Here is a 27,889-nt window from a genome sequence, read left to right on the forward strand (position 1 = left end):
ATCCCAAGTGCTTGGTGTCGGAAGGCACTCACCTGGTGCAGGCTTGTTGCTTAAACAAGAGATTTAGTTCTCTGTCGTCATCTAGAATACCTACTTTCTGGCTGTGTGGCCAGAGGAGCCTGTCTGGGGGCTCCCTTCCTCCTGCAGTGAGATTTCTCCTTGTGACATTTGCTCTTTGCCCAGTGGTGTTTCCTTGGATTCCCTGAGCTGTAGGAAAGGCAAGCGCTCAGACACCTCCCTCTGCCCAAGCTGGCTTACTGCTGGGAGCCTCTAGGCAGTGCAGATGGGTTGGCTTGCAGACCTGCAGTCGGGGTGTGCTCCCCCACCCCACCAAAGAAGAGGGGTCCCTTGCCTGCAGTTGCCCAGTGCACCCCTATACCCCTTTGCCCAAATACCAGGCAGGTGGAACAGGGCTCTGTCGTGCCTGGTCCTCAGACCTGTAATCCAGGGAGCCTGACTGGGCTGGGAGCAGGCAGACCCAGCTCAGAGCAGCCTCTGCAGCCCGGTGAGGCCAGCTGGTTGTTTCCATGGAGAGCTTTCTTCCCTTCAGGCAAGGGGATGCTCCGGATTGTGGCTGAGGGCCCCGTTTCTGGTGTGCTCGCACCTGGCCAGGCAAGTGCTGGTAGGAGCCCGGGACCAGGAGTAAGCGGCATCCCCACACAGCTAGGCTGCTAGTGACCGTGGGGGCATGGCTCCCCGATCCACAGACATGCCCACCCTGTTTTCTGCTGGCCCTCTGTTGGATTCGTGGTGTTGCCACTCCCCCTCTCGTCCAGCAGAGAGTGCAATGGCGTGAGCTTTGCTGTTGGCTGTTACTGATCAGGCTTTGGCTTCATCCATTCACCCCTAGTCTGAGCTCATTCAGCCCCAGGTGTGTTTCCCTGTTCTCGGGTCAAGTACATCACAGTGCTCAAGCTTCCTGCAAAAATTGTCACTGACACAAAATCCGCCTGCAATTTTTCTTTCTTTTCTTTCTTTCTTTTTTTTTTTTTTTGCTTCTGGCCCAACCTGTTTTTTTGTTTTTCAGCAAGAAGATTTTGAGGCACAGCCCCCACTTTAACATTTAAAACCATGTGATGTAGACTATAACCTGGCCTTTCAGATCAGAGGAAGAGGAGTTCCTCCGCATTCCTGCAGAGTGTTTTCACCTGGATTATTTTGAACTCTGTTCTCTTTAAAATCAGTTAAAAGCAGCGTCACCTCGTGGTGAGCTGAAAGCCCCAAAGACCGCTTCCCTTGAAAACGGAGCTAAAATACAAATTTATCCGTATCATACAGGGCCTTTCTGTGGCTCCGAATTCTTGAGGAATCGTCAGCAGGGGCATTCCTGATTTCAGATTTTTCAGTGAGGAATTAAATCACAGTTTCTGCTCTTTTCAAGTGGAAGCTGTGCCACTGTGGGTCCCTAGTGACCACAAAGAATTACTTACCTCAGTGGATGCATGAAAGGATTTGTATTTCATTGCCACTGTGCAGCAGTAATTAGGATTCCCATGGATGTAAAAACCAATGACAGGCTATCCTTGTTGAGGGCAGATCCTGAATAAATAGTTCACTCAGCTTCTAGAACATTCCATGTACACATCAGAAATGGCCATACGATGAAGAGCTGACAAAGCAGGGGCATTTTTGTGGCAGCTTCTGGTTTCTCTTATGCTGGGAGGGCAGCACTGAGTCCGGCTGGAGTCTTATTTCCCTTAGGGTTTTTGGAAGACCAGCATTAAGCCTGCTGGGGCAGGTTGACATGACTAGGATTATTTAAATCAGAAGAAGATGCTGACGATCTAATCCAACTTCTTTGAAAATTTCTTCGCTGTTCCCTGGGGATATTTGGAATCCCAAATCCAGGAAACGCACGCAGCCCGAGAACAGAGACCCTGTGCCTTCACCGGGCTTGATAAGGGTCGGCAGACAGGCCTACTTTTTAGGGAGTGGAAACGCTGCGCTTTGGATGCTGGGACATAAGACCCCAGGCATCCAGCCCCCCTCCACGCTCAGGCTTCCGGAAGCTGTCTCCTCCCTCCTCCTTCACGCCCTGTGCAAACCGCCTTTAGAACTCACTTCGCTACAGATTGCGCTGGAAGGCGGCGTGCAGTTTAGATTTCCCATGGCTGCTCCAAGCTGGGGTAGCATTTCCCTCTAGGGGCGCTCAGGGTCATTAGTAAAATTGTCAGGCTTTTGTTCAAGTTAGTTGGTTTTTTTGTTTTTTGTTTTTTTAATTTGTAACAGTCTCCACTGTCCTTTCTTAGAATTCGGAGGGGGATGCCCAGACTCTGACCGAAGTGGATCTCTTCATTTCCACCCAGAGGATCAAGGTGTTAAATGCGGACACACAGGTAAGCATTTTAAAGACCGTTGTTTAAAATTGTGTCATTAAACCCCTAACGTCCCACCTCTAGCTGCAGGAGAACTTTCCTCTGGGATGAGCTGAATGGCTGTCCCTGAGGACCGAGGACCGTTGCTCTGGACCTTGGGTCTTCAATGGGTTGTGGATTCTACAGCAAGCTGCAGGGGGCCGAGGAGCATTGGGCCGGAAGATAAAAATGCCTGGATGGAGGTGTGCTGGCTGCAGCTGGCTTAAATGGGCGAAATGAAGGGGAAGGAAAGCGGGGATTCCGAAGCTGTGTGCTCACTGTCAGGATTCTAGAACGGCCTTCCTGAAACATCCGTATGCCCAGTCTGGGGAAGGGAGCTGGAGAGTGAAAACCCGTGGCGGCCCTCGGCCCTCTGAATGGTGGGTCTGCGGCCGGGGGCCGGGGTCAGGGGGCTGTGTTAAGATTTTCTGCCTGTAAACCATGTGCGGTAGCCAGCGTCTGCTCAGTTTTCCTGTGCCTTACGCTGGTTGGAGGAGAAGACAGGTCCGTGCGGAGGAAGTGAGCCAGGCAGGATATAAAGGCCTATGAGCCGAGAAGGAGAGAGAGGGCAGGAGGCCAAGGGCATGGGGCTGATGGAGGGAGGGGGTGAGGAGGCTGCAGGCAATGCTGTGTGCTTGAGGTTTGCTGAGACAGAGGCCCCCTTCACTCTGGGGCCCAACTCCCCCATTCCTGGGCCTGTTTGAGGACGCCAGATGCTGGGGTAATGACCCCTTTACTTCTTTGTTATCGAGTTATCTGTGTGGTATAACTGGATGTGTAGGTGCCCTGTTCCCTGCCACCCCTTTTTTGCCCTAAAGGTTTTAGCATCCAGTGATTATCTTGCTCGAGTTGGTTCGAACATTCGAAGTACAAAATGGTGATTTTCTTATCATGTCACAGTCTGCACTTACATTATCAGACCTTTCTCTATGCAGAGGACCTTTAGTTTCTTCCTCTCTCTCTCTCTTCACTACGCACTAATTGATTATTTTTTAACTTATGTTACCTTCCTTATTCTTTTTGGTGCTCTCATGATCCCCAACTCAGCCAGCCGGAGACCTTTAAACTGGGTCCTGTGTGGTTTTAACATCTTCCCTCTGGTCTCTGATCACGTCCCCCCTTTCTGAGGCAGTCAGGTGTTCTCAGCTGCCCTTCCACTTGCCCTGCCCCAGACCTGGAGTCAGCTGTTTCTTCAGGGAGCCACACACTGTTCTTTTTAGTGTGGGGAATGACATACAGACACAAAGAGCTGTGTGCTGGCTGCACTCAGCACTGTGGCTGTGTCATGGCTCCTGGGCCCTTGCAACGGACAGAGCTAGACAGTATATGTGTTTTAGAAGGCCGTGAGTCCCTACGTGCACTTCTGTCTGTGAGGAAGATGGCTCTAGCCTGGACACGGGGGCAGAAATCAGAAAAATGCCAAGAAGCCACCTGCCACGTTCCCTCTTCAGTCCCTTTCTGAAGAGTGGCCCTTGTGGATTTAAACCACCCCCACAGCTCAGCTCCCGGAAGACAGACACAGGGCAATACCTGCTGTGCAAATGGATTCTGTGAGGAAGAAAAGGGGCTTCAGAGGTTTCCGAAGCATCTGGTTTTCTTTTATGGAAAAAACACAAAGGCATAAAAGAACAACTGATTAGTTTTTCTGAGCCTTCGTGTGCAGTCTCCTTAGGCAGGGGTCGCGGGCGAGGTGCTCAGTGGAGAGTCCTGTCAGACAACAAAAGCCATCGAGAGTAATGGACCTGCCAGGAGTCCAGGGAATTGAATGGCTACTGAGACCCAGCCATCAGTCAGGGGAGCTGCCTCAGTGTCCCCTGACCAGAGCCTGGGGTCCCTGGAAAGAACTTACCTGTCGAAAATCTTGAAAGCCTTGGAGCCTTCCTCATCTGCTGGGGAGAAACACATGTCTTGCAGGGAAGGACCCTTCTCCAGGGCCGCAGACCACTTGTGACCATGTGGGGCAGCCTCCCTGCTCTCCTCCCGCGGGGACTGCGAGCTCCACCCCAGCATCGTGCCTCTGAGAAGCGGTGGAGGAGGGCTGTGGGGCGAAGGTGAAGGCAGATTCACCTTGACTGTGAATCGCTGCCCTGAAACCCTGTGTTCGCTGGAGCAGTGTATTCTCGGTGCTCTTGTCCCCCAGACAGCACTTGGCAAAGGCTGGAGATTGTTTTGTTGTCACAGCTTAGGAAGGGGGAGATGCTGCTGAACTCCTACAGTGCATGGGACGGCCCTTCTCAGTGAGGAGTGACCCACCCCAAACATCATCAGTGTCAAGGCTGAGAAATTCTGAAGCTGAGTGTTTTTTATTTTTATTATTTATTATTATTTTTTAATGTTTATTCATTTTTGAGAGCATGAGAGAGAGACAGAGCATGAGTCAGGGAGGGGCAGAGAGAGAGAGAGGCAGACACAGAATCCGAAGCAGGCTCCAGGCTCTGAGCTGTCAGCACAGAGCCTGACACGGGGCTTGAACTCACAAACCACGAGATCATGACCTGAGCCAAAGTTGGACGCTTAGCCGACTGAGCCACCAGGTGTCTCAAAACTCAGTGTTTTCTAATGGCTTGTTCTCCCTGATGCTTCCTAACATGGACCCGTTCCTCTCTCCTCGCAGGAGACCATGATGGACCACGCCTTGCGCACCATCTCCTACATCGCAGACATTGGGAACATCGTGGTGCTGATGGCCAGACGCCGCATGCCCCGGTCGGCCTCTCAGGACTGCATTGAGACCACCCCCGGGGCCCAAGAGGGGAAGAAGCAGTACAAGATGATCTGCCACGTGTTCGAGTCCGAGGACGTAAGTAACCGCGTGCCGCGCCCCCTCCCAATAGCCCAGACTTCACCAGGGCTCTGCATCCCAGGCTCTTTGGAAACCAAGTCTCGGGTAGAAATTGGATAGAAATCCTGTGCACTATCGTGGATGGTTTTTCTAACACTCAGGGTTTGCAGAGACGGTGAACACAATTTTACTTCACTCTGTGAAATAAGTCCCTTGGGGCTGTTTATAAATTGAACCGTAGTTGAATAGGCTGGGGGCTAGCTAGCTGAAGAAATCCTTTAACAGAACGGTATTCTCCTCCAAGAGAACACTCCTTGACTTTTCTGTGGTTACGATGCACGTTTTCACATGCGGGGCTTGCACACAAGGAAGGCAGCATCTGCTTTGCTCATGACCATTTCATGTCATAAGTTGAAAAATAATTCTGAAGTTCAAATACTGCAGACTCGCTTAGAGACCAGGAACCTTTTGACTCTTTCCTTCAGTGGGATGAGAGCATCTTTTTGAGCCTGGAATTGAGAGGAAGGGTGGGAGAAGGGAGCTGAGGGCCAGGAGGGAGCCCCGGGGGAGAATGGGCCTGGCTCTCTCTGCTGCTCCCTGGCGGGAAGATCTGGTTGTGGCTGTTGCCGAAGTCGAATTTTTATTTTTTAAAAAACTTTTGTTAATGTTTATTTATGAGAGAGAGCAAGAGAGAGTGAGCCTGAGTGGGGGAGCCAGCGGGTGAATAGCCTGCTGGCACAGACGTTACAAAGAGCAGGGGGCACAGAGGGACTCTGAGGTGGGGCTCTTGGCCTCACAGCATTAAACACCCACAGGCCCTGGCTGTGAGCTGGGGGGGACCCTTGTCTGCGGGTCTCTAAGCATATCCCCCAGTCCAGCCGGGAGGGACACCAGAACACAGGGTGGATGAGGAAATAGGAGACTGGCACCAGCAGTTGGTGGGGAGATGCCAAAGCTCCTGGGTTGCATCCTAGGGAACCCTGGCACAGATGGTCTCAGTGTCCCCAGGAGCTCCTTTGGGTGGGCTGGGGTGCCCAGGCAGGCCCCTAGGTGGAATCCCAGGGCACTGGGCAGCCCAGTCAGGCTATCAGTGCAGGAGCGAAGGGAGTATTGCTCTCAGACCCCTGCCCTGTAGGGACCTCAGCCAGCTGGAGACAGCCCTGGAGGCCTGGGAGCAGCCAGCAGCAAGCCCTGAGACCCCAGGGGGCAGGGCAGGTCCAAGGCTCCAGTTCCCCCTCCTCTTCCCTTCTACCCTCTGGCCTTGGCTGCTGTTCTCCAATGTGCTTCCCCCCAGGGCTCCCCAGCCTCCCATCCATGCATGTCCAGGTTGGCGTGTAACCTCGTGGTCCCTGGCTCACTGCATCTCTGCCCGGTCCACCCAAACAGCAAAGCCAAATTGCTATAATACTGGTCTTGGGAGTGGGCAGGGCTTCCTCTGGCCCAGTGAATATTGGCTTGTCCTTCCTGTAAGTTTCTGAGGGCCCAGTGTAGGAGGTAAGTTCAATCTAGAATCTGCACCTATTTCAGGAAAGCCTTCCACGCTCTGCCATTATTCCCTAGCCCAGCCCACTTTGTTACAGAGACATAGTCATCTGTGGTACTTAAATAATGCAGCATGAGATGGAGGAAGGGATTTTGGCATTTAGGTTAAATCCTTTGTTTTCCAGTCCTGAGGTTTGCTGAGGGCACCCAGGCAGAAGGCTGCCTTGATGGCTGTTGGGGAGGCAGATGGCGGAAGGGGGTAGACCAGAGCTGAGCCCCTGCAGTCCAGGGCTGGGGGAGGAGGCCCTGTGGGGGGCCAAGCCCATGGGAGCCCAGTAACCCTCCAGGGCCACACAGCTTTTAGGGTGCTTGGTGTCCTTCCAGGAGCTCAGGGCTTTAGCTCTTGCCACCTGCCTGTCCCCCATCTACACACTGGCTGGTGACCAGCAAGGCCTGACAATGACTTTTCAGTGTCCAGGGCTCCGCAGTGTCAGAGATTCAGTAATGTCCACACAAGTGGTTCCCTAAAGTGGAAAGAAGTGATTTTCTCTGTGGGGTCTGTGCTGGTGAACCTAGGTCTAGTGCTTCTTGTCGACCTCAGCCTGGAACAGCCACACATCCCCACCAGAACAGCCGGACACACACCTGCCTCCCCAGTCGGCATTGCGTTCTGTTGCTGAGGAGACTTAAATGTTGGGGAGACAACTGACAGTCTCTGTGATGCTCCCCAGAGAACACACCTCAAGTCTACTTTGGGAATAAGATGGGTGGAAAGAATATATAGTACAGTTACCAGTGGAAGCAACAAAACAGTTCATAATTTTCTCAGACTTTATTTGAAACTGTGCTTTGCCCTGGATGGTCTGGGACTTAAACAGCTCAGGTCGGGGCAGTCAGCACTGGTTCCTGATGGCAGAGAGGGCCATGGGGCATTGGCAGGCAGACAGCTATCACCAGGTGAGAGCCTACAATTAAAAAAAATTTTTTAATGTTTATTTTTGAGAGAGAGAGACAGAGTACAAGTGGGGGAAATGCAGAGAGACAGAGAGGGAGACACAGAATCTGAAGCAGGCTGCAGGTTTTGAGCTGTCAGCACAAAGCCTGATGCGGGGCTCGAACCCACAAACTGTGAGATCATGACCTGAGCCGAAGTAGGATGCTTACCTGACTGAGCCACCACGTGCCCCTCTTTTTCTTTTTTAAGTTTATTTATTTATTCTGAGAGAGAGGAAAAGCAAGGGAGGGGCAGGGGGAGAGAGAGAGTTTCAAGCAGGCTCCACACTATCAACACAGAGCTCCATGTGGGACTCGAACTCCAAAAGAACGAGATTATGACTTGAGCTGAAACCTGAGTTGGATGCTTAACCAACTAAGCTGCCAAGGCACCTCCTCCCTCTTGTTCTTTCAGTCCGAGCAGGGGTTCTTCGCAGGCTTCTGTGTGCACTCCGCACCCAGCCCTGCTGCCGCCCCTCGCTCCGGGCTGCATGGAGTGTGTGCTGATGCGCTTGTCTCTAGCCGGCTTCTCTCTGCCCACAGGCCCAGCTGATCGCACAGTCCATCGGCCAGGCCTTCAGCGTGGCCTACCAGGAGTTCCTGCGGGCCAACGGCATCAACCCTGAAGACCTGAGCCAGAAGGAGTACAGCGACATCATCAACACCCAGGAGATGTACAACGATGACCTCATCCACTTCTCGAACTCAGAGAACCGCAAGGAGGTGAGCCGCACGCAGCCTCGGCGGCCCCGGGGCACCGCGCTGCACCGGCCTCTGCCACGCATGCTGGGGCCCTGCAGAGCTGGGGCACAGCCCTACCCCAGCTCGCTGCTGGAGGGTGCGAGCCCTCCAAGGGCCCGTTCACAGATCCCTGCCCTCACAGCAGAATGAGGTGCTGCCCAGAATACTGGCTCCTGCTTCTGAGCTGAGCTGAGCTGAGCGCTTGTGTGTGAAATGAGGTGTTGTTGTAACAAAGGAGCTGATTACAATCAGTCTTAATGACCTTGAAAATGTGCCTTTTAATGCCGCTATTATCATCTGCTGGAGCTCAGCACCCAGGAGGCGTTTCTGAAAAGCATAGGAGAAGCATCTTTAAAATGGGGAACTTGGGTGCTCTGCCCAGAGGGGTTTCAAAGCTGCCAGGAGAGGAGGCCATAGCAGGTTCCTGTGTGTGCTGTTGGGAGCAGGGTGGGTGGGCGTCTTTAGAAAGTTGTCCAAGGACACGAGAGCAAATCCCCTCTTGTGGTGACCCTCACTGCTTGTCCTTGAGTGAATGAATGCATGGTCCTGATTGCTTGTTGAATGAGTGAATGAATGACCCTCACTGTTCACTGAATGAGTAAATGACCCTGGCTGCTTGCTGAATGAATGAATGAGTGAACAATCAGACTGCTTGTTGAATGCATGAATGAATGGTCCTGGCTTCTTGCTGAACACGGGACCGACAGCTTTCTGAGAGAGTGATCCTTGGGATGGACAGAATGTAGAATTTTTCTAGACAAGAGCAAGAGCCAGGGGCAGATTTGAGTCCGAGAGTCTGGGAACATTCTTGCCTCCTCCATGGGTTTGTGGCAGGTGAGGAGAGCGGGAGGCAGGACACTGGAGCCGTGCGTGGGCCTGGGGGAGTCCGTGCTGGGCATGCACGGAGGGCGTCTGTGCTCCTGGTTTCTAGGATTGTTGGGGGCACCCCTAGTGGGCTTGGGAGCAGAGCCGGGCGAGGCCAGAAGGGAGGCGGGCAGGTCCCTGGGCCCCATCCCAGGCTCCGCTCACTGCTGATCTCCTTGCAGCTGCAGCTGGAGAAGCACAAGGGTGAGATCCTGGGCGTGGTGGTGGTGGAGTCGGGCTGGGGCTCCATCCTGCCCACAGTGATCCTGGCGAACATGATGAACGGCGGCCCGGCCGCCCGCTCGGGAAAGCTGAGCATCGGGGACCAGATCATGTCCATCAACGGCACCAGTCTGGTGGGGCTGCCCCTCGCCACCTGCCAGGGCATCATCAAGGTACGAACGCGGGGCCCCTGCTTTGTTTTATTCTCACCGCATTGTGATTCCCCCTTGATGCATGAGGAGACAGGTGCGGACAGACCCACCCAGTGAGGTTGAGCCCAAGACTATAGCATAGCACTGAAAGCAGAGAAGGACCTGGACTGCCCTTGGAGGTGAGCGGGGATATTTGGTTTCACTTACGCGGGTTCTGAGTGACTTAGACTCCCGGCAAGGGCCAAGGACCCACAGAAGCAGAGTGACCTGGTTCACAGGGGACTTTTTCAGGTTAACACTGGAAGTCCCCTTTTCAGAGCGTGAAAGCGGGGAGGCTGCTCTGACCGTCTGACCCGTGAGCTTGCAGCTTTGGATGATGCTGAGCTACCGGACCCTGCAGGGACGGGAGGTCTTCACACCTGGTTGCTCCAGGTCTCTGAGAGTCTCAGGGCAGAAAGAGCAGAGAGGCCAGGAGACCTGGCATGGCATGCCTTTGCTCTGTCCAGGATCTCCAGACAGCCCGCTCTGCCTGCTTGGGGCCCATCCTGTGGCCTTGTGTCTGTGGTCCGCCCCCAGCCCCTGGGGCTTCTTCCCTCCTCATCGGCTACAGTCTTGGCGCTGGAGGACACACCTGTCTCCTCCCTTGTCAACCTGAGAGATAAGGGCCATTCTCAAGGCCAGAGCATCCCATGAGCTGGCCCTCAAAGCTGGCCCAGCAGAGCATCCGCCGAACGAGTGACCACCTAGGAAGACTGCTGGTGGACACAGGAAAGACCTCAGTCTGCAGTACCAGGGGCTTCTCTGCCTGGAGCCGCCCTCGAGGGCTGCAGTTCCTGGGGCGCCTGGTCACCCAGGCTCTGATGGGGCTGTGCGGGGAGGGGGCACTCACGCTATCCTGGCGGCTCTGACCGGCATCCAGGGCTCACCACAGGGCAGAGGAGCAAGCTGAAACTGTAGCCGCTTTGAGGCCTGGGCCCCTCCCCCTCCTCACCCCACCCCCCATTTGGCCTCCCACCAGGGGCCTGGGATGCCTGCTGAGAGTCGCATCCTTTCTGAGGTCCCGAGGTCACCCTTGGCTCCAGCTGGCCCGTCTTACTGTGGACACTAGACCCCCTGCTTACAGAAGTTCACTGAGCCCATCGCTTCCTGTCCCAGCAGTGCGTTTTGTTTGGAGGAAGGCTTCCCCATGTTCCTTCCAGACAGGAAGTGTTCCTCTGCATGCCATGTGGGGAGGACCCTCCCACGACCCTTGGAGGGTGACCTGGTGCTGTCCCTTCGGTCATGCACAGTGGTGCTCAGGCCTGGCCTCCAGCTCCAGGAGCAGCCGGTCTTCACGTGGGTCAGAGGGCACAGCAAGGCACGGTGGGCCACAGCACCCACTGCCATGTGGGAAAACCAGCGGCCCCTGGTACGGGTAGCACAGAGGGACCTGGAGGCCGACAGGTGACTGACCCACTGGACCAAGACCCCCCCATCCCTGCCAGCCGACTCCTCCTCGGTCTGGGCCTGTGATTGTATGCTGGGAGGTGGCATCTGAGGCTCCCTTGTGACCCCCGTGCCGCTCTGCAGGGTCTGAAGAACCAGACGCAGGTGAAGCTCAACATCGTCAGCTGTCCGCCGGTCACCACGGTCCTCATCAAGCGGCCCGACCTCAAGTACCAGCTGGGCTTCAGCGTACAGAATGGGATCGTGAGTCCGCCCTCTCCACCTTGGCCACCTCTGCTGTGCGCGTGCGAGCCCGGATGCAGGGGCTGGGGGTGGCCGCTCTCCTCCTGCTCCGTCCCTGGGACGGCTCCCGTCTGACGAGACAGGCCTCAGCTGGTGGGCACAACAGCCAGCGGCCAGCCCACACAGGGCAGGGGTTTTCAGCAGCTCCCGGGGGCAGGCCTGCGCTGGGAGAGAGGGCTGGGGTATGGGTCTCTCAGGCTTTGCGTGAAGCACCCTGTCCCTGTGTGGCTGTTCTCAGCAGACGCCTGCTTTGGAGGAGAGACGGGAGGTTTCTCCCCAGTGCAGTCTGGATGTGTACAGTCAGTAGCAACATTCGACTCAGTGTTCAACAAACAGATACTCGTTTGCTCATTCATTCACCCACCCAGAGCCATTTGTGAGGTGCTTGCACTGTGTCAGGCACTGAGGAAGCAGGAGGACTTCTAGGAGGAGGAGATTCTGGGCTTAAGTGAGTGTTGGTCTGCCCAGACATCTGTGCCTGGTCCTCAGGCCAAAGCTCTGAGTTCAGAATTCTGCCTTTTCTTTGACCTGCATTTGGCTGGTGTGCGTCCGTTTCCTTGGTTATTCTTCCTGCAAAGGGCCTGGTGGGCAAAGACATGGCCACGGATGGAGGGCAGAAGAGGGGAGGCTAGTCATTTCCAGATTGCGCAAGCCCACCCCGAGTATTAAAGACCTGAGGAAGAGATTGTGCAGTAGGCGACAGCAGCGTCAGTGAGGGGGAGACGTGTGTGCCCATCCGTGGCCGCAGAGCAAGCACCACGGGAGAACACTAGAAAGGCACCTGTAAACGAGTCACAGTCTTCCTGGTTGCTGCCTGGTGCACAAGTGTGGAGAGGTCCACAGGGCTGGGCGGTTACAGGGCTCGGGCTCACGGCCCATCTCTGTCCCTTCCGTGTTAGCACACACGTGCCGCTGTAACAGATTCCCTAAATCTCGACACACTGAGAGTCCATTTCTCATTCAGGCCGCAGTCCCCTGTGGGAGGGGCCTCCCCTCCACAGAGCCACTCGGGGGCCCAGGCTTGCCCTCGCCTGGGTTCTGGCGGCCCCCACTAACTGCTCTGTGTCTGCGTGGCACCTGCAGGAAGACAGGGACATGAGTGTGGCCCGTGTCATTTCTGGCCAGACAGACTCAGTCACTCACCCCACAAAGCACAGGGCAGGCCAGGAACGTGGCCACCAGGGCCTATGACAAAGAAGGAAAGGGTATGGGGGCATCTGGCCAATGGTAGCCGCATGTTCCTAGCTGTGTGGCCCTGGGTGAGTCACTTAACCTCTCTGGGCTTTCCTCGGAGTGTGGTTGTGAAATTAACAAGAAAAGTCCTAAAGTACATGGAGCCATTTTCTCTGAAAGGCCCCTCGGCCCTTGCACCCAGGCATAGGTGCCCAGCCAGGGTGTCTGCGTCCCCTTTGAGACTTCTGTCCAGGACAGTGTGTCTGCCCCAGGAGCTGGCCAGTTGGTGGTCTGGCCTGGCCCTGCCTTGCCCACATAGGTGCCCAGGGCCTCTGCAAAACCTTGCCTGGGTCTCTGCCTGCAGCTGCTGTGAACACTATGTGGACGGGCACGGGTTCCATGCTCAGGGAGGGGCTGAGAGTGGCCTTCTAGGGCCTTCCTGGGCACCATGCTCTGGAAGAACCTCCCTTCGGGGTTCCCATGTGGTGCCTGAGGGGGACTCTGAGCCTGGAACAAGCCTGATGCCCCCCACTTCCCGCAAACACTTTCCTCTCTTCAGCTTGTTTAACCACAACAGCCCAGGAGCTTGGGCGGCTCATTGGACTTCGGCTCAGGTCATGATCTCACAGTTTATGGGTTTGAGCCCCACATCGGGCTCTGTGCTGACAGCTAGGAGCCTGCAGCCTGCTTTGGATTCTCTGTCTCCCTCTTTCTCTGCCTCTTTCCTGCTTGTGCGCTCTCTCTCTTGCTCTCTCTCTCTCTCTCTCTCTCTCTCAAAAAGAAACAAACATTTAAGAAATCACCACAGCCCAAGGAGGAGCACGGTACTGAGGAGGGGACTGCCTCACAGAGAGGTGTAGTAACTCGCCCTGGTCACACAGCCGGGGAGGCCATCTGGGACCGTGGTGGAGGAGGCCGGGGATAAGGGACTGGAAGGGGAGGGGCTCTTGTTTGCCTTCGGTTGGTGCTGAATCAAGACAAGCAGGACAGTAAGGGGACACACGTCCTTGGGGAAGCAGTGGTGAGGACAGGTCCAGGGGTGTGAGGTGAGCCTGCCTTCTCAGAGACGGGAGGGGAGGCGGTGTGACTGAGGAGGGGGCTCTCCTGGGCGGGTGAAGGAGGTCTCGGCAGGTGAGGGTGGCCATGGAGGTCCACGCAAGTGGCTGGAGGCTGAGGGCAGTGAGGAGGGCAGAGGGCTCCTTGGGAGCTTTGACAGGTGGGAGGCCCTTCTGCCAGGCAGCTTCAGCCACACCAGTCATCTGTGGGGCTGATGAGTGCCACAGGCCCTGTGGTCAGCAGGGGCCTTGTGGGAGCAGGGTGTTTGGGAGAACATTCAGGAAGCCTGAGGGTGCTGGCTGCTCCTGGCCGATGGCCTGCTCTGACGGGAGAGCTCTCTTTTGCCCCTCTCAGCATGCTCAGGTTGGACGGGCTCCCAGCGCACCCAGCCTCCCCAGAGGGGCCGGCCTGGTCGCTTTCCCCTCCCCTGTGGTGTCCTGCAGCCTTGTAGTACTGCAGTTCTCCCCTGGGTGGCGCCTCTCATGACCGCCAGCCTCCTGTCCCCAGTGCAGGTGAGGCTCTTGGATGTCCCCTTTGCCCCTCAACAAGCCCCACCAGGAGTCCTGGGCCAGCTGGCCTGGGGCAGCCACAGGGCGTCCTGTGTCCTCCGAGCAGGCCAGCTGCGACCAGGGAGCCCCTCCGCCCCCACAGCACCGGACCACAGCTGGGTGGATGGTGTCAGGGTGCCCGGCTGGGCGCCGCATCAGGCAGCTCCTGCGCTGACCCACTGTGCTTTCCTGCCTGATCCTGCAGAAGCGCTGCCTGCGGCAGTGGCTGTGGTTAGTGTGCGGGGTGCACGGTCAGCCGGGGGACGTCCCAGCACTGGGCGTCCCAGTAAATCTCAGCGCCGTCCCGTGAGAGGTGAGCGGGCGGGCCCTCAGCTGAGCTGTCAGTGTGCATGTGTAGGTACATATGTATACACCTTTGTGCATATGAGTGTGCATACGTGTGCACACACATGTGTTTGGGGGACATGCTAGCCTGGGCGCTGGCCTCTTCCTGGACCTTAGTGAGCCTGTCTTTTCTCCAGAATGAGAGCCCCATGTGGATAAGAAGCTACATTATGTTCTAGAATCAGCCTTTCTCACCCCCTTTTCCTTTACCCCCAGCTGTCTCCTAGGACATCTGGTTTTTGTTTTGTTTTAATTGTGATAAAATTGATTATCATCTTTTTTTTTAATGTTTTTTATTTATTTTTGAGAGAGAGAGAGAGTGCATGAGCAGGGGAGGGTCAGAGAGGGAGACACAGAATCTGAAGCAGGCTCCAGGCTCTGAGCTAGCTGTCAGCACAGAGCCCGACACGGGGCTCGAACCCACGAACTGTGAAATCATGACCTGAGCTGAAGCCGGATGCTTAACCGACTGAGCCACCCACGTGCCCCTTGATTATCATCCTTTTAAAAAATGTTTATTTATTTTGAGAGAGAGAGAGAGAGGGAGGGGAGGAGGGACAGATAGAGAGGGAGGAAGAGAATCCCAAGCAGGCTCCGTCCTGTTAGCACAGAGCCTGGGGGGAGCCTCGATCCCACTACAAGATCATGACCTGAGCTGCAATCAGGAGTCGGATGCTTAAGTGACTGAGCCCCACGAGAGCCCCTCAATTACCAACTTGCCCATTTACAAGTGCTCAGTACATTCACACCCATGGGCAGCCAATCTCAAGAACTGCTCATCACGCAAAAGTGGAACTCTGCCCCCACCAAACACTGACTCCTCATTCCTGGCCCCCGCCCCCAGCTTCTAGCAGCCATTTTACCTTCTATCTCTGTGAACTTGACTACTCCAGGTGCCTTATGGAAATAAGTGGAATCGGACAGTACTTGACCTTTTGTGACTGGCCTATTTAACTCCCAGCATAGTGTCCTCAGGATTCATTCACCTTGGGCAGGAGTCAAAATTTCATTCCTTTTTGGGGCTGAATGATACTCCATTGTATGAATAGACCCCATTTGGTCTTCCGTTCATCTATCAATAGACATTGATGGGTTTGGGTTGCCTCCACCTTTTGACTGCAGTGACTCACGCTGCTCTAAGCAGGGGTGTGCAGGGCTTCCATTTCCCAGTCTATGTAGGTCATTGTTGCCAGTACTCAGAGGCCCCCGATCCATCTGTCTGGGGTGTCAGTCCATCCGTGTTTCAGTGCTAGGAACCAGGAAATGAGCCCCATGGGCAAGCTCTTCAAACGCAGAGCACCCCTGTGGAGCCGGTGTCTGCAAGGCTGGTCCGCTTAGGGACTGGCGTTTTCTGTCACCACTTCACAGAGGGCTAAGGATCAGGGAGGCGGAATGACTTGCCCCAAGGCTCCCCGCTGGAGCAGAGCAGGGACTGGGCCCGAGGCCAGTTGTTATGAAGAGCAGACCTGCACTCCCGCTGCCCCCCTTCAGATGCGTGCACACAGTGCCAGGGTGTCAGACGGGGAGTGTGTGCATGGGTGGCAGCATTGATGAGCAGTGCAGAGGCTGATAAGTTTGTATTTAGGGCCCAGGGGATTAGTAACTAACGTACGTGCACCTGAGGCCCTGTTAGGGTTCCGGTGGTGGGCCAGCCAGCCTCTCCTCTCATGAAGACTGCAGGGACCGCTGTGCCCACTGACAGTGCTGTGCCACGCAGCCAAGTTCCCCGAATCCCCTGGAAAAGTTTGCTGACATCTGAGTTAGGCTTGCACAAGTGCTTTTTCCATTTTCAGCTTCATTACACCCAGAGTACAGCACATTAGTTTGCAAACAGGCCACGGTTGACCCACTTAGCACTGTTTCTAAACAGATCCTTCCTCTCTCTCTGCACCACCATTCAAGAAGTCAAGGGGTCTCCTGCTGGGAGATACCAGCCTTCTCCCCCGCAGAAGTGCGCCCCATGAACTTGGGATGACCCACACCCTGGTGCCTGTGGGCACCCCGTTTGGGAAGGCCGGGACCAATGTGTGTGTGTGCACACGTGTGCCTGCGTGTGCACGCTTGTGCCTGCATGTGTGCACGGCCTTCTCCTCAGCACTTCCTGCTCCCCTTCTGTCCTCTCCACCTACCTGCCCCCCAGATTCCAGCCAGGGTCCCCTGCTAGGGTCTGGGTGCCTCCTCCCGGCACCTCCCTCTGAGGGTGCGGAGCCCTTTTCTCCTCCCTCTCCATCTTCTGTCCTGAATCGCCATGACTAGGGAGGAGGCTGCCACCAGAGACTGAATCAAGACTGCACCTTCTCCGAAGTGTCTCCTTCTCTGCTTCGGTTGGGAGCAAAGTGGGTCCTGCCTGATGCTTGGTCAGGCTGGGAAGTGAGCCACCTCGTCCCGAAGCACCTTCTTTAGGATCTTCAGAGAACCAGTTACAGTGGGCACAAAATGCCTTTAAATCATTTGGAGGTGGGGTGGAGAAAAAGAATAGAAGTTACTCCTTTGTTCTTATATGGAGAATTTGGGCAGTTGGGTAGGCAGGGAGCTCCCCCTTTCTGGAAAGTGGGTGGCCACAGGTCACCCGCCTCTCTCCCTTGGTTGAGCCTGGACCGACCCGAGTGACCAGGTTCCAGGACTGTGACCAGCTCTGGGCAGAAGTCCAGTTGGCTGGGCAGCAGTGGCCCGGGACTATGACATTGGTCTGCATATATGTCCTCTACCAGAAAGACAGGGGCCTTGAGGGCTGGGAGGGAGCCTCACGGTTGGTTTAGAAAGGCCTGTGGCATTAGTGACAAGACGAGAGCCACAAAACAAATGACAGATGGGAATCCTGCATGTCCTGTGGTCGGTGGCCTCCTAAGCCTGTGTTGGCCTTAAAGTGTTGCCATAGCCGATCCTAAGGGAGAGAAGGGGAGGCAGGCAAGTGGGGGAGAACTGCCCTGTTGAAGGGGGCAGCCATCCCCCAGCCACCTTGGAAATCAGAGGCCCGAGCTGAATGAGCGGGCCTGGCCAGGGATTGGATGAGAGAGAGGTGGCCCTAACCCAGGCAGGGGTCCCTGGGATGAGGTCAGGGGACGTTCACCTCAAGGCCTGGAGGACAGTCTTGGGTAATGTGGAGCCTTGCTATGGAATGGCAAGAGCAGCGCGTTGGCCAAAGGGCTTGGCTGTCTGCGTCTTTCACCACCTGTAGTTAGGCCTCCTGCCAGCAGGCTGACCCTTGACCTCTCAGGATAAAGACCCTTCCTGATTCTGGGTTGGGGTTCCCTGCCTTTCAAGTCTAAAGATGCCTTAAAAAGTCACAAAATCTTCAATGAGACAAGAGCTGTTTTGGTAGTGTTTCCGGATTGAGGAAGCAAACTGTGAGGACAGAGGGCCACTGTGAGTTCCGTGAGGCCTTTAGATGACGTGTGGTGGCACCTGGGCACTCCGGGGACAGGGTCCTGCCAGCCTACGCCTCTCCTGCCTGGCTCATTCTCCAGCACGGCTGGTGGGGTGCCGAGGAAGGGGCAGCCAGGGTCCAGGCAGTGCCAGCCGTGATGCCCGCGGTCGGGTGCTGGGGCTCAGCAGGCGGGAGAGACCTCTGGCGCCAGGGCGGGGCGGGGGGGGGGCTCTCAGGAAGCCTCAGCCCCATGGTTCCTGCTGTTGAACCTGCTTCTGCCCTTGCACTGGGTCCTTGGAAAGCAGCGCGGTGGGGAGGAGCCTGGTGCCCCTCTGCCCTCTCCCGCCTCCACATCTCCAGGACTTGGGCACTCCTCCTGGGGGGCCAGCAGGGTACCGCTGGCCCCCCTCCTCTCCGAGCCAGCAGCTCCCGCCCTCTGGGGCTCCCACCCTCTCCGTGTTGTCTGGGCGGCCATCCACCTTTCTGATGCCACCATCTTCAATGAATTCCACAAGCAGGGGGATTTCACAAACTTAGGGCCCTCACCGTCGTCTCCCCGAGCTCTTTCTGTTTGTTGGCTCATGAATTCATCACCTCCTTCTGGGAGGTGGGAACAGTGACTTCTTCAGTTCCAAGAGGAGCAGAGTGTGGCTGGTGGAGAATCACCTAGAAAGTGCTCCAACTGCACTCACTACCAGCCCTCCACACTCCCCTGACGTGGGAACAGAGTCTCTGGGATGGCTGAGGGGGAAAAGCCACGGTAGGGAATCCAAGGGCCTGCAAGGGTGTCCCATAGGCCATGCTGTTGACTTGTTTTTTTAGCATATTCCAAAGCGTGAATGTCCCCACTGGGGAGTCAGCACATTGCATATAGAAGCAGTTGTCCTGTTGGCTTCTCCCTCTGCGTGAGTGATTTCCCTGCTCCTGTGTTAGGGGACAGCAGTGAGCTCCTTGTGGGTGTGGTGGGGACTTGGGTGCTGACCTGATGCGTGTCTGCTTAGATCTGCAGCCTCATGCGAGGGGGCATCGCAGAACGAGGAGGCGTCCGAGTTGGCCACCGCATCATTGAGATCAACGGGCAGAGTGTGGTGGCCACGGCCCATGAGAAGATAGTCCAGGCTCTTTCGAACTCGGTTGGAGAGGTAAGGCCATGCCGGTCATTTGCTGGAGTCAGAACCGGAGTCCAGGGCCGTCTGGGCCCTACTACATTTCCATGACCAACACCTGTGCCCCCAAGGGGGATGCATGAGGTGCTCAGGAAAGCCACTGGTTCCCCCCCACCCCCACCCCAGGAAAACCTGCCTCCTCAGGGGAGCCGTCCTTGCTGGGATCTTGGAGCATGTCTGCTGGTCATGTGCTCCCACCTTGACCTGTGTGAGCTACCCCCGGGGCACCCGGTGAGCTGCTGGGCTGGTCTCGCACCCAGGGAGTACCTGTGAGGAGGCTGAGCGGCTGCGTGTGGCTGCTCGTTCCCGCTGTTTGTGCAGCTGACAGGAGGGCAAAGGTGACTGACACCATTTCTGGAACTGGTCGTGCATGCTCAGTCTGGAGCCCCGCCTCTGCCTTCCTCTGGCCACCCCGGCAGTGGGTTTGCTGCCCTGCCTGCTTCCTGCCATCTTCCCATCCGCAGAGCAGGCCAGCCATGGCCGATGCACCCTTTTCTGCTTGGCTGGCTTTAACCTCCCTCCTCTTCTCGTTCTTCCTGGCGTCGGAACAGTGCCAGCCTGGGGTGGATAGGGGTTGGAGGGGAGGGGCAGTTTTCCTCAAGGAGCTCACAGGTGAACAGCGTAACTGGGGTGAGAAGGAAGGTGCTTGGAGTATGTGAAACGGAAGGAGGCCTCACCCAGTACGAATGTGTCTGGTGGGTCAGGAGAGAGGCCCGTTGCAAGGGCCTGGGTGGGTGGGAATTTGCATTTAATTCTGAGGGCTGCTGCGGGGTCCCCAGGGCAGGGGCTGAGCCAGGCAGGCCAGGCTCAGGCTCTGTGGCCATGCGGGGAGAAGTGTGGCTTCTACCTTGGTAGCCACTGGGGGTGGAGCTTGGCCCCTGGTGGGTGGGGTGGGCGGGTTCCGCTTCCGAGGGAGCTTCTGACCACAATTCCGGGGGTCCACTCTGTATTTTGTGAAACTACCAGGCTCGGGGAGGAATCCTATTTTCCCAGAGATTGTTGGTGGCAGATGGCTGGCTCTCAAGAGGGAGAGGGGACTAGGTAGGCTCCATTACGCCCTTTTACAGAGGGCTTCCAAGAAAGGAAAATCCGATATTTGAAATGGCCGCCCCCCTGGGGCCGTCAGCCTCAACACCTGTGAAAACGCCGGTGGGGCGAAGGAGAAATGTTTTCAGCTCTTCAGGCCTGAGGTGAATTGACATTCAAAGAAGCACAGAAGTGGCCGAGGGTGTGGCTGGGAGACTGACGTATCTGCCCGTGTGTCCGCCATCGCTGGGCACGTTTGGAAAATGAGTCCCTGGATAACAAGACTTGAGGTTGGGGTGGGTTTCAAATTGAGGAATTACACAGATTCTTCTTCTGGTGGAAAAAGCCATGCTGGGGGTGGCGGGCGTGCTCAAATCTAAATTATTCAAACACCCTGGGGCGGGGACAGGCGGGGAGCAGGTGACCCTGTACAAAACCGTGTGCACAGCCGGCCTCTCTGGGTCGGTCACACATCACACAAGGGGCTGAGACCTTCTTGCTCAAGGAAGGGCAGCCTCAGGGTGGTCAAACCTGCCCCGCCCCCCAGCCACAGGTCTCCTCTTGCTGGGCACCCAGGAGGGTGAAGCCCGCAGCACCCCGGCTAGCCACAGCTCCCAGAGGCCCAAGGCCCGAGCCTGGCCCGGTTCTGGGCTGGTCCTACTGGAGCAGAACCACCTTCTCTGTGCATCCACTGGTCTGATTCTTCCTCCCAGTGCCCTCACAGGATTTGGGGGGATGTGCCCCACAAAGGCAATCTCCTTAGGGGCCCGTCTTCTGCCTTTGCTTGTGCACCTGGGCCCCCTTGGAGCCAGGGAGGGAGGCCAGGCCCCTGAAGGCTCATTTGCTAACTGACCCCCAAAGGATGAAGGGGCTTGAGGTCCCTGGCCCTCCTCCATACACCCTCGGACCCCAGAACCCTCACTTTCCCTGCCTTCATGGGAAGAGCTCCAGAGGCCTGGGAGCCCTCCAGCCTGCCTCCAGCTGAGTGGGCAAATTGTAGTCACAATTAAGTCTGATTTTTCACCCCTCTGCTGTCAGCTTGAGCTGCAAAAAAAAAAACCAAAAAACTAGCACTTCAGCTTGTGTACCCTCTGAAGACCTGGATGGGGAGGCCCAGTGAGTCTGCAGTGTCAGGAAACGCTTTCTAAACCTCCATGGCCACGGTCATTTTTCCTGCACTCTGAAAGCTGGCGCTTTGCACGGAAAACCCTCAGGGGGTTTCTGCAGCCGGCCAGGGGCTGGCGTGTGTGTTCTCAGCTGATTGCATCAGGGGGAGGGGAGAGGCGGGAGCGGGGAGAGCCTGTTCAGCCCGCCTCTCATTGACAGATCCACATGAAGACCATGCCTGCCGCCATGTTCAGGCTCCTCACGGGCCAGGAGACCCCGCTGTACATCTAGACCCACCCAGCCCGCCCGGGTTCAGAGGAGCCGGAAAGCTGGACCCAGGACCTGACCCCTGACCCCAAAGCCCACCCAAGGACACTGGCTCCTCTGAAGGGTGTGCCCTCACGACCCACTTTTTTTTTTTTTTTGGACAAAAAGGGGTAGGTCTTCATCAAAGGAGAGTCACAGGAACCAGTCTGTGTAGAACAGTCAAGTGTTTTGCCGCATTCTGACCCGTTTTCTCGTTGCGACGGACAAGGGTGTTTATCTGTACCTCTGTGTGGTGTGGAGTGTGTCTTTCCTCCCTGAAGCCGTGGAGAGTGGACATGGGCGCTTGCAGACGGGGCCCTGGAGGGAGCCCCGCTTGGACAGCAAGCTCCGGGGGGCCAGTGACCGTCCCTCCTGCCCCCCCTTGTCTGTGACCCCGGGGGGCCTCGGGGAAGGGCACCGTGACAGTCCCGAAGAGCCCCGAGTGGGCCGATTCTGCCGCTGCGGCCCGGCTCCCGGGGTGTGACTTGTAAGTGCCGTCCGGGAACATGTGATTGTATTTAACGAGGAGGGAGACGTTCCTGAGTTAAATAAAAGATGATGGCTACAACACGGAAACTCCATATTTATTTAGATAATCTCACGGTTTTGACTTTTATTTTGGCAAGCCAATCTTCAGACTTCAGGGTTTTCAGATGACCTGTCACCATGCCTGCCCCTCATCTCTCTGCTCCGCCCCAGACCCCCTTCACCTGCCGGGGCACGCTGGCTCCTCCTCCCAGGGACAGGGGGTGCCGCATTGCCCTCTATTTAAAAATCTCTTGTCTACACACGCGTCCACACACGAGCTCGTCCACCCCCCAAAACCAAAACCCACCCTGGAAATCTCGGCTGTTCCGGGGGCAGCCAGTGGTGAGCGTGGAGCCCTGGGCGAGCCAGACGTCACCATGAGAAGTATTACAGCACGTGTAAATACAGTGAAACGTAGTCTAGTTCAGTTCCTTCGAGGTCAATGTTAACCGACGTCATTTTGTCTGAAAGTCTCTTTTTTTGGCCCAGGCCTTGAAGAATACACTGTGACTTAAGAAGCCTTACCATGCAGTAACTAAAGCTTTAGGATTACTGTATTCAAGGAGTGACCTGTGTGTTGCATGCAGCCGACCTTAGGAAGACTCGCTAATATCACTAATAAACTGAAGTCCTAATACAAGAGCTGTGTGCGTGGCTAGTTTGTCAACTGAGAAACAGATGCCCGGCTTCCCTCAACTTTCAACGCCTCACCGTGCGGCCCCACAGCGGTGCTGTGTGGTGACGGCGGCCCCTGCGGGGCTGGGGCCTCCGGGGGCCCCTTCCAGTGAGGTCCGAGAGGTGGGTGCTCCAGGCACCAGGGGTCAGGCTGCGATGGAGCCGGGTCATCAGGTCTGCCCCGCCCACCCCATCCCAGGGAGGAGACTGGCTGCTAATTTTCGTGATGGGGAGGAGAAGCCTTGTGCTTCTCCTGGCTTAAATTTCAATCAGCTCCAGGAGAGGTGAGTTCTGAGAACGTGTGTGTATGGACCACCCAGCCCAGTGGCGTCCACTTACCTCTAGGGTCTCTTGAGGCCTGTCCCCTGGCATGGGGACGCAGGGGTGAACATGGGTTTGGTTAGAAGGCCTGGGGGGCATCCCCCTGTTGGCCTGGGGAGCCTGGCCTGGTAGGACCCACCTCTGCTTTGCACACAAGCGATCTGCTCTCCATGCTGTGAGCTACTGACGAGGCCCTTCATAGGTCACCAGAAGTGGCCTTGGGTGATGAATAGGGAAGGGGCCTCAGGTCAGGAGAGCCAAGGATGTGTGCTTGTGTTGTCCAAGACAGGGCAGGGGAGTGGGCTCCGGAGAGGAAATCCTGGGCAGCACAGGACATGGGGGTGGAGGGGGGGGGTCCCACCAAATGATACACAAAAAATCAAGATTGAAAAAGCTCTGAGCCAGTGGCCTGCATTCCTCCTGGAACTCTTGGATGTCACACGCACAGAGGGACAGCTCTGGGCCAGCGCTGGCAGGATCCACATGTGTGCAGAGACCTGCCCTCTGCCCCCTCACCCCTGCCCTTCTCTGGAAGGATACTGGGAGACGTGGTTGGGTGGCCATGGGTGCCTCACGCTCCCCGCGGGCCGCTTGAGACCCTGGCTTCAGAGGCACACCGGGCTCTCCACCTCTGTCCCACTTACACCCAGAGACACAGAGGCCAGAAATAGTTTTTATTAAAACACTGATCATTATGAAAACACCTTGAGGTACATTAAATAAATACAACCTTCAAGTTGTACAAACAGGTCTCCTGTGGCTTGAAAACAATTTCCTATAAATTCTGCCTAATAGCAGCATCTGTGAATCAATACAGCTGGGGGAGGGGGAGGAAACATCCATCTGAAATAAGCTTTCTGTTACATGGTTAGTTACAAGCATTTAATTTGCATTGCTGTCACCAGCGGAAGGAGACTGAGTCCTTGTGAAGGATGAGTCCCTGCTTATTTGCCACAGAGATGGAGTCCAGAGCTCGCCCACCTCCGTGTTCTTTCGGCCCCCAGGCACATGGCAGTGTCTGGACGGGCCCTGGCCCCACGCCAGGCGGACCTCTGGGTGGTGGGGAAAAGGCAGGGAGAGTGCCCAGGACCCAGGCCTCTGCAGGTGGGGGTCGCACGCCTTAGCGTCCTGGCATGCTTTAACAGGAGGGGTCGGAGAGGGTGCGCCAGCAAGGGGACGACACCAGCTTTCCCCCTGGCCACGCACCCACATGGTCCAGGCTTGGGGTGCTTGCTGCTGGCGCTCCTGGCTCCCACATGCCGCTGAGCAGAGCAGGGTCTTGGGTACCGGAACTGGCGAGTTGGGTCCCTGGCTCATTCCTAGTGGCTCTGCCACCCCTCTCTTCCTGGGACCTTTCCTGGAAGCCAGGACCCAGGGCCCTGCTAGAGCCCATGTGGGCCACTTGGGGCCCTGAGTGGATGGGCAGAAGGTTCTAGCTCAGTGGTATAAAATTGGGTACAGTTTCCTCAATCGCAAGATAGAGTTACTATGAAAACAAATGCAAGACTGAGCGTGAAAGGATGGAGAAGGGCAGAGCCCGTTAGAACGTCTAGGCCTCTGGGCTTCGGCCAGAGCACCCACTCGTACCCACATGGAGACGGGCCGCAGCAGGAGCCCCGGAAGGCAGAGAAAACCCTGTCCTGCCGCAGGGAGGAGAAGCAAAGGCCACAGAGCAGCAGGGCAGGCTCCCAGCGGCCACTCGCCATGGCTGCACAACAAGGGTACTGATGTCTCCCCTCCCCGCCCAGATCCAGCCCAGATGTGGGAGTGGGAAGGAAAGGCGCTGGCCTCACTCAAATTGCAGGCTTGGGGCTCGGCCCAGGGACACTGCTGTGTGCAGGCCCCCAGGCCCGAGTGTGGGCCCCCACATGCAGCTGGAAACCCCTGCAGCTTGCTAGGCTCTGGCGCCCACCCCAGAGACCCTGAAAACGCCCCAAATTCAGAGGCCAGGGCATCAACAGCCATGAACGCTTTGCTGGTGGGCTCAGGGGAGACTCCTTGGAAAAACCTTAAATTAACTGTACCTGTGAAGGGATTTGCTTTGGGGGGGGGGGGGACTTCAAAAGCCCTCAGCTGAGAAAAATTAAGAGATTTCCCATTTTATAGTCTGGATAAAGTGCTCATAATTCATCTCTGGGGTTTTCCGGTGGAAACGGTCTGGTTGGCATCAAAAGGCCTTGATGGGTATTTTTTCAGCTCTCTCACCTCACCCAGCGGTGAGGGAGGCCATGACTGAGGCCATGGCTGAAGCAGTGTTCAACGCTGACAGTCCCAGCAGGAAGCTTCCTGCACCTTGGTTCCTGGGGGCTCCAGGCGTCTGGGCTGCAGACCCTCCCTGCCACCCCCTTCCGCGCTTCCAACCGCACAGACAGCGGGGTGCAGGGCAGAGGGAAGGACAGACAGCACGTGGGCCCTGGACTGCCGGACACCAAGCAGCAGTGGGCAGTCGTCGGGTCCCCCCCGCTCCACATTCCAGGCCCCTGGGCTCTTGATTCAGATGTGTGAGGTCTGGGCTGGCTTGTTCAGTGCAGGCCACAGCTCAGGTGCTAGTGGCTACTGTGGTGGAGGGCGCAGATACAGGCATTCCCACCGCTGCAGAAAGTTCTTGAAGACTAGTGCTGCTCCAGGGCCACTGTTGGGAAGTGGCTGCTGGTAATGTTGCCAGTACATGAGGGGTGGAGGGGACAAGAAAGTCAAAGATGCCCAAGCCGCCCCTGCAGAGAGGCTGGGTCTGCCCGCTTCCAGGACCCAGCTGGGTGGTTTATGGAAAGACATGACTCCCAGGCTGCGTCCTCTAATCAGATGTGGCCACCGCCTGGCTGGGAAGGGACTGCTCTGGGTCATCAGAGACTTGCTTTCTCCGGAGGTGCACAGATCCTGGGACACGGGCCTTTCCCCCCAGACCTTGGCCCATCCAGGCCATCCTGGGGAGGGCAGACACAGGGAACACCCTCAGAGGGGCAAACCAAAAGTGCGGAGTAGGAGACCATGGACAGAGAGCCGGAGAGAGAGTGGGGAGGGCACCCCGTGGAGGGAGGTACAGAGGGGAGGCCCAGGAGACTCGGGGATGGTGGGGCGGGGGGCATGCGTCCAGCAAAGCTCCCTGCGGCGCGGGCGTGCTGCCTGGAGGCGGCCAGGGCTATGCTGAGGCCCCTGTGATGAGTTGTTCCCACAACAGAACCGCATCCCGTGGGCAGAGCTGGGCCTCGGCTGCCGACTGCGTTATTGATGGTCTCATTACGTCCTCTTCTAGCCACTAAACTACTAAATCAGAGGTGAGGAAGAGTCTTGCTTTTTGATGGCCATGATTTTGAAGACGCTCAGTGTCTCTAGTCCAGGAGTATTCCTGGAGCACAGGTCAGGTGCTACGTGCCTGACAACATCCTGAAGAGTGCGTGATGGCCATGAGAGTCATTTTTCTGCACCACTGGAGTAGGTAGGACGTGTCGTCCCCAAGAAAACAATGGACTGGACCCTCTGCAAGAGAGGGACGGCACCTCCCCATCTGAGCCACATGGAGATATACCTGGGCTTCAGCCCCTCCTCCACGCACAGGGACCTCAGCAATGACCCTGGCCCAGGCCTGTCCGCGTCCGTGTCAGGACCTGTCACTCATTCACACCTGGTCCAGAACGTTGGCGCTAAAGATGGCCTCATCTACATGGTGCTCGTCAGACGTGACCGCCGGACGGAAGGTGCCCACCACATGCCGCACCTCGGGAGGGAGGGCACAGTTCGAGTGTTCCAGAAATTTAGCCACCAAAACCCTGGTGTCTGCACGGGCCTTGCCGTCCACTAGTGAGTGCGGCCGCTCTTTGAAGACCATCAGTGAGGCCTCTGGCTTTACCCGGTGGTCTGGTTTCCGGGGACCTGGCTGTCCAGGTGGCGAGAGCCGGTGCCGGCAAGCACAGGCGGCCGTGGCAGAGTGAGAGAGGGAAACTAGAAATCAAGGGAAAAGATAAAATCTGAAAACAACCAAAACAAAACAGAAGGCAGCTGTTAAGTGAATTCTTTATAAAGCGAACACAAGGCTGCTTGAGACAAGCTGTCTGCTGGGGTTTCCATGTCCTGGGCTGGCGCCCTGGGTGTCCTGTGTCCCTTTATCCCTGGTGCGGCCTGGCCCTGCTCAGCCCTGAGTTGAGCTGCTGTTAACCTAAAGGGGCCACAGGCCTATCCTGCCCGGAGCTGAAGGCCAGGAGATGAGAGCACGGAATGGGAAGCAGGCGGGGCAAGGCGGGCAGGTGCAGGGTAGGGGTTCCCCTTCCTTTGTCTCTCCGCTAGAATTCCTGAGCTCACGGGGTGCTGGAACCTTCTCGACCTTGCCTGCCTCAATGACCTTTGCTCCTGTGGGCCCGATGGCATTAGAGGCGGGTCGTCCTCGAGATCAGAGCTGGGGGTGCCAGAGAGACAACGAGAGCACACTCCACCAGGTCATGGGTAGACAGGAGCCACCTCAGGTGCTCTGAGCATCAGGGCCTTGCTGCCACCGGGCCAAGGCCAGGGGACCTGGGGCTAGCCCCTGACAGGGCCCAGGGCTGCTCTGGAGGACGCACGGCGCAAGCACTGATCTGCTGGCGCCTCCAGAGGGAGCCACGCCGGGCAGTCCCCTACGGCCAACACACCGAGGGCCAGATTAAGGCCTGACCTGCCCACAGCATGTGTCAAGTCACACAGAGGAAACACATTCTGTGTGGTCTGGCCTATTTTTGATAGCAGTGGAGCAAGCCTGATAATTAAGCATGAGAAAGAAACTGTAAAAAGAACTTCACACATGAGGCCAATCTCCCCTTAAAACAGCATCTCATAAACACAGTAAAACGAGCGGCCATGTGCACATTAGGTTAGTTATAGGCTCTCACACATCCTCTCAAGAGAGAAGGGGAGGGAAGGCCATCCTTTCCCTGCCCCTGGGGGACATCGTGAGGGCTGGACTCGGACAAAGGCCACCAGTCA

General features: G+C 56.6%; 1 protein-coding gene across 3 annotated transcripts in view; it reads left to right on the top strand.

Moving 5' to 3' along the window:
• Window positions 1-22,580, top strand: part of APBA2 (amyloid beta precursor protein binding family A member 2) — a 241,508-nt gene extending 218,928 nt beyond the window's left edge. For 2 of the 3 annotated variants that reach the window (XM_029951928.1, XM_029951929.1), the window contains 7 exons: window positions 2,250-2,336; window positions 4,969-5,154; window positions 8,155-8,334; window positions 9,399-9,611; window positions 11,160-11,279; window positions 18,809-18,949; window positions 21,326-22,580. In XM_029951928.1, the coding sequence (XP_029807788.1) occupies window positions 2,250-2,336; window positions 4,969-5,154; window positions 8,155-8,334; window positions 9,399-9,611; window positions 11,160-11,279; window positions 18,809-18,949; window positions 21,326-21,397 (999 nt within the window). In that variant the 3' untranslated portion in view covers window positions 21,398-22,580. Of the gene's footprint in view, window positions 1-2,249; window positions 2,337-4,968; window positions 5,155-8,154; window positions 8,335-9,398; window positions 9,612-11,159; window positions 11,280-18,808; window positions 18,950-19,099; window positions 19,701-21,325 lie in introns of those variants that run through there. The other variant, XM_029951927.1, reaches the window with a different exon arrangement.
• Window positions 22,581-27,889: the final 5,309 nt, after the last annotated feature.

The sequence above is a fragment of the Suricata suricatta genome, chromosome 9 (genome assembly GCF_006229205.1).
Source record: "Suricata suricatta isolate VVHF042 chromosome 9, meerkat_22Aug2017_6uvM2_HiC, whole genome shotgun sequence".
In the NCBI taxonomy this organism is placed as follows: Eukaryota; Metazoa; Chordata; class Mammalia; order Carnivora; family Herpestidae; genus Suricata; species Suricata suricatta.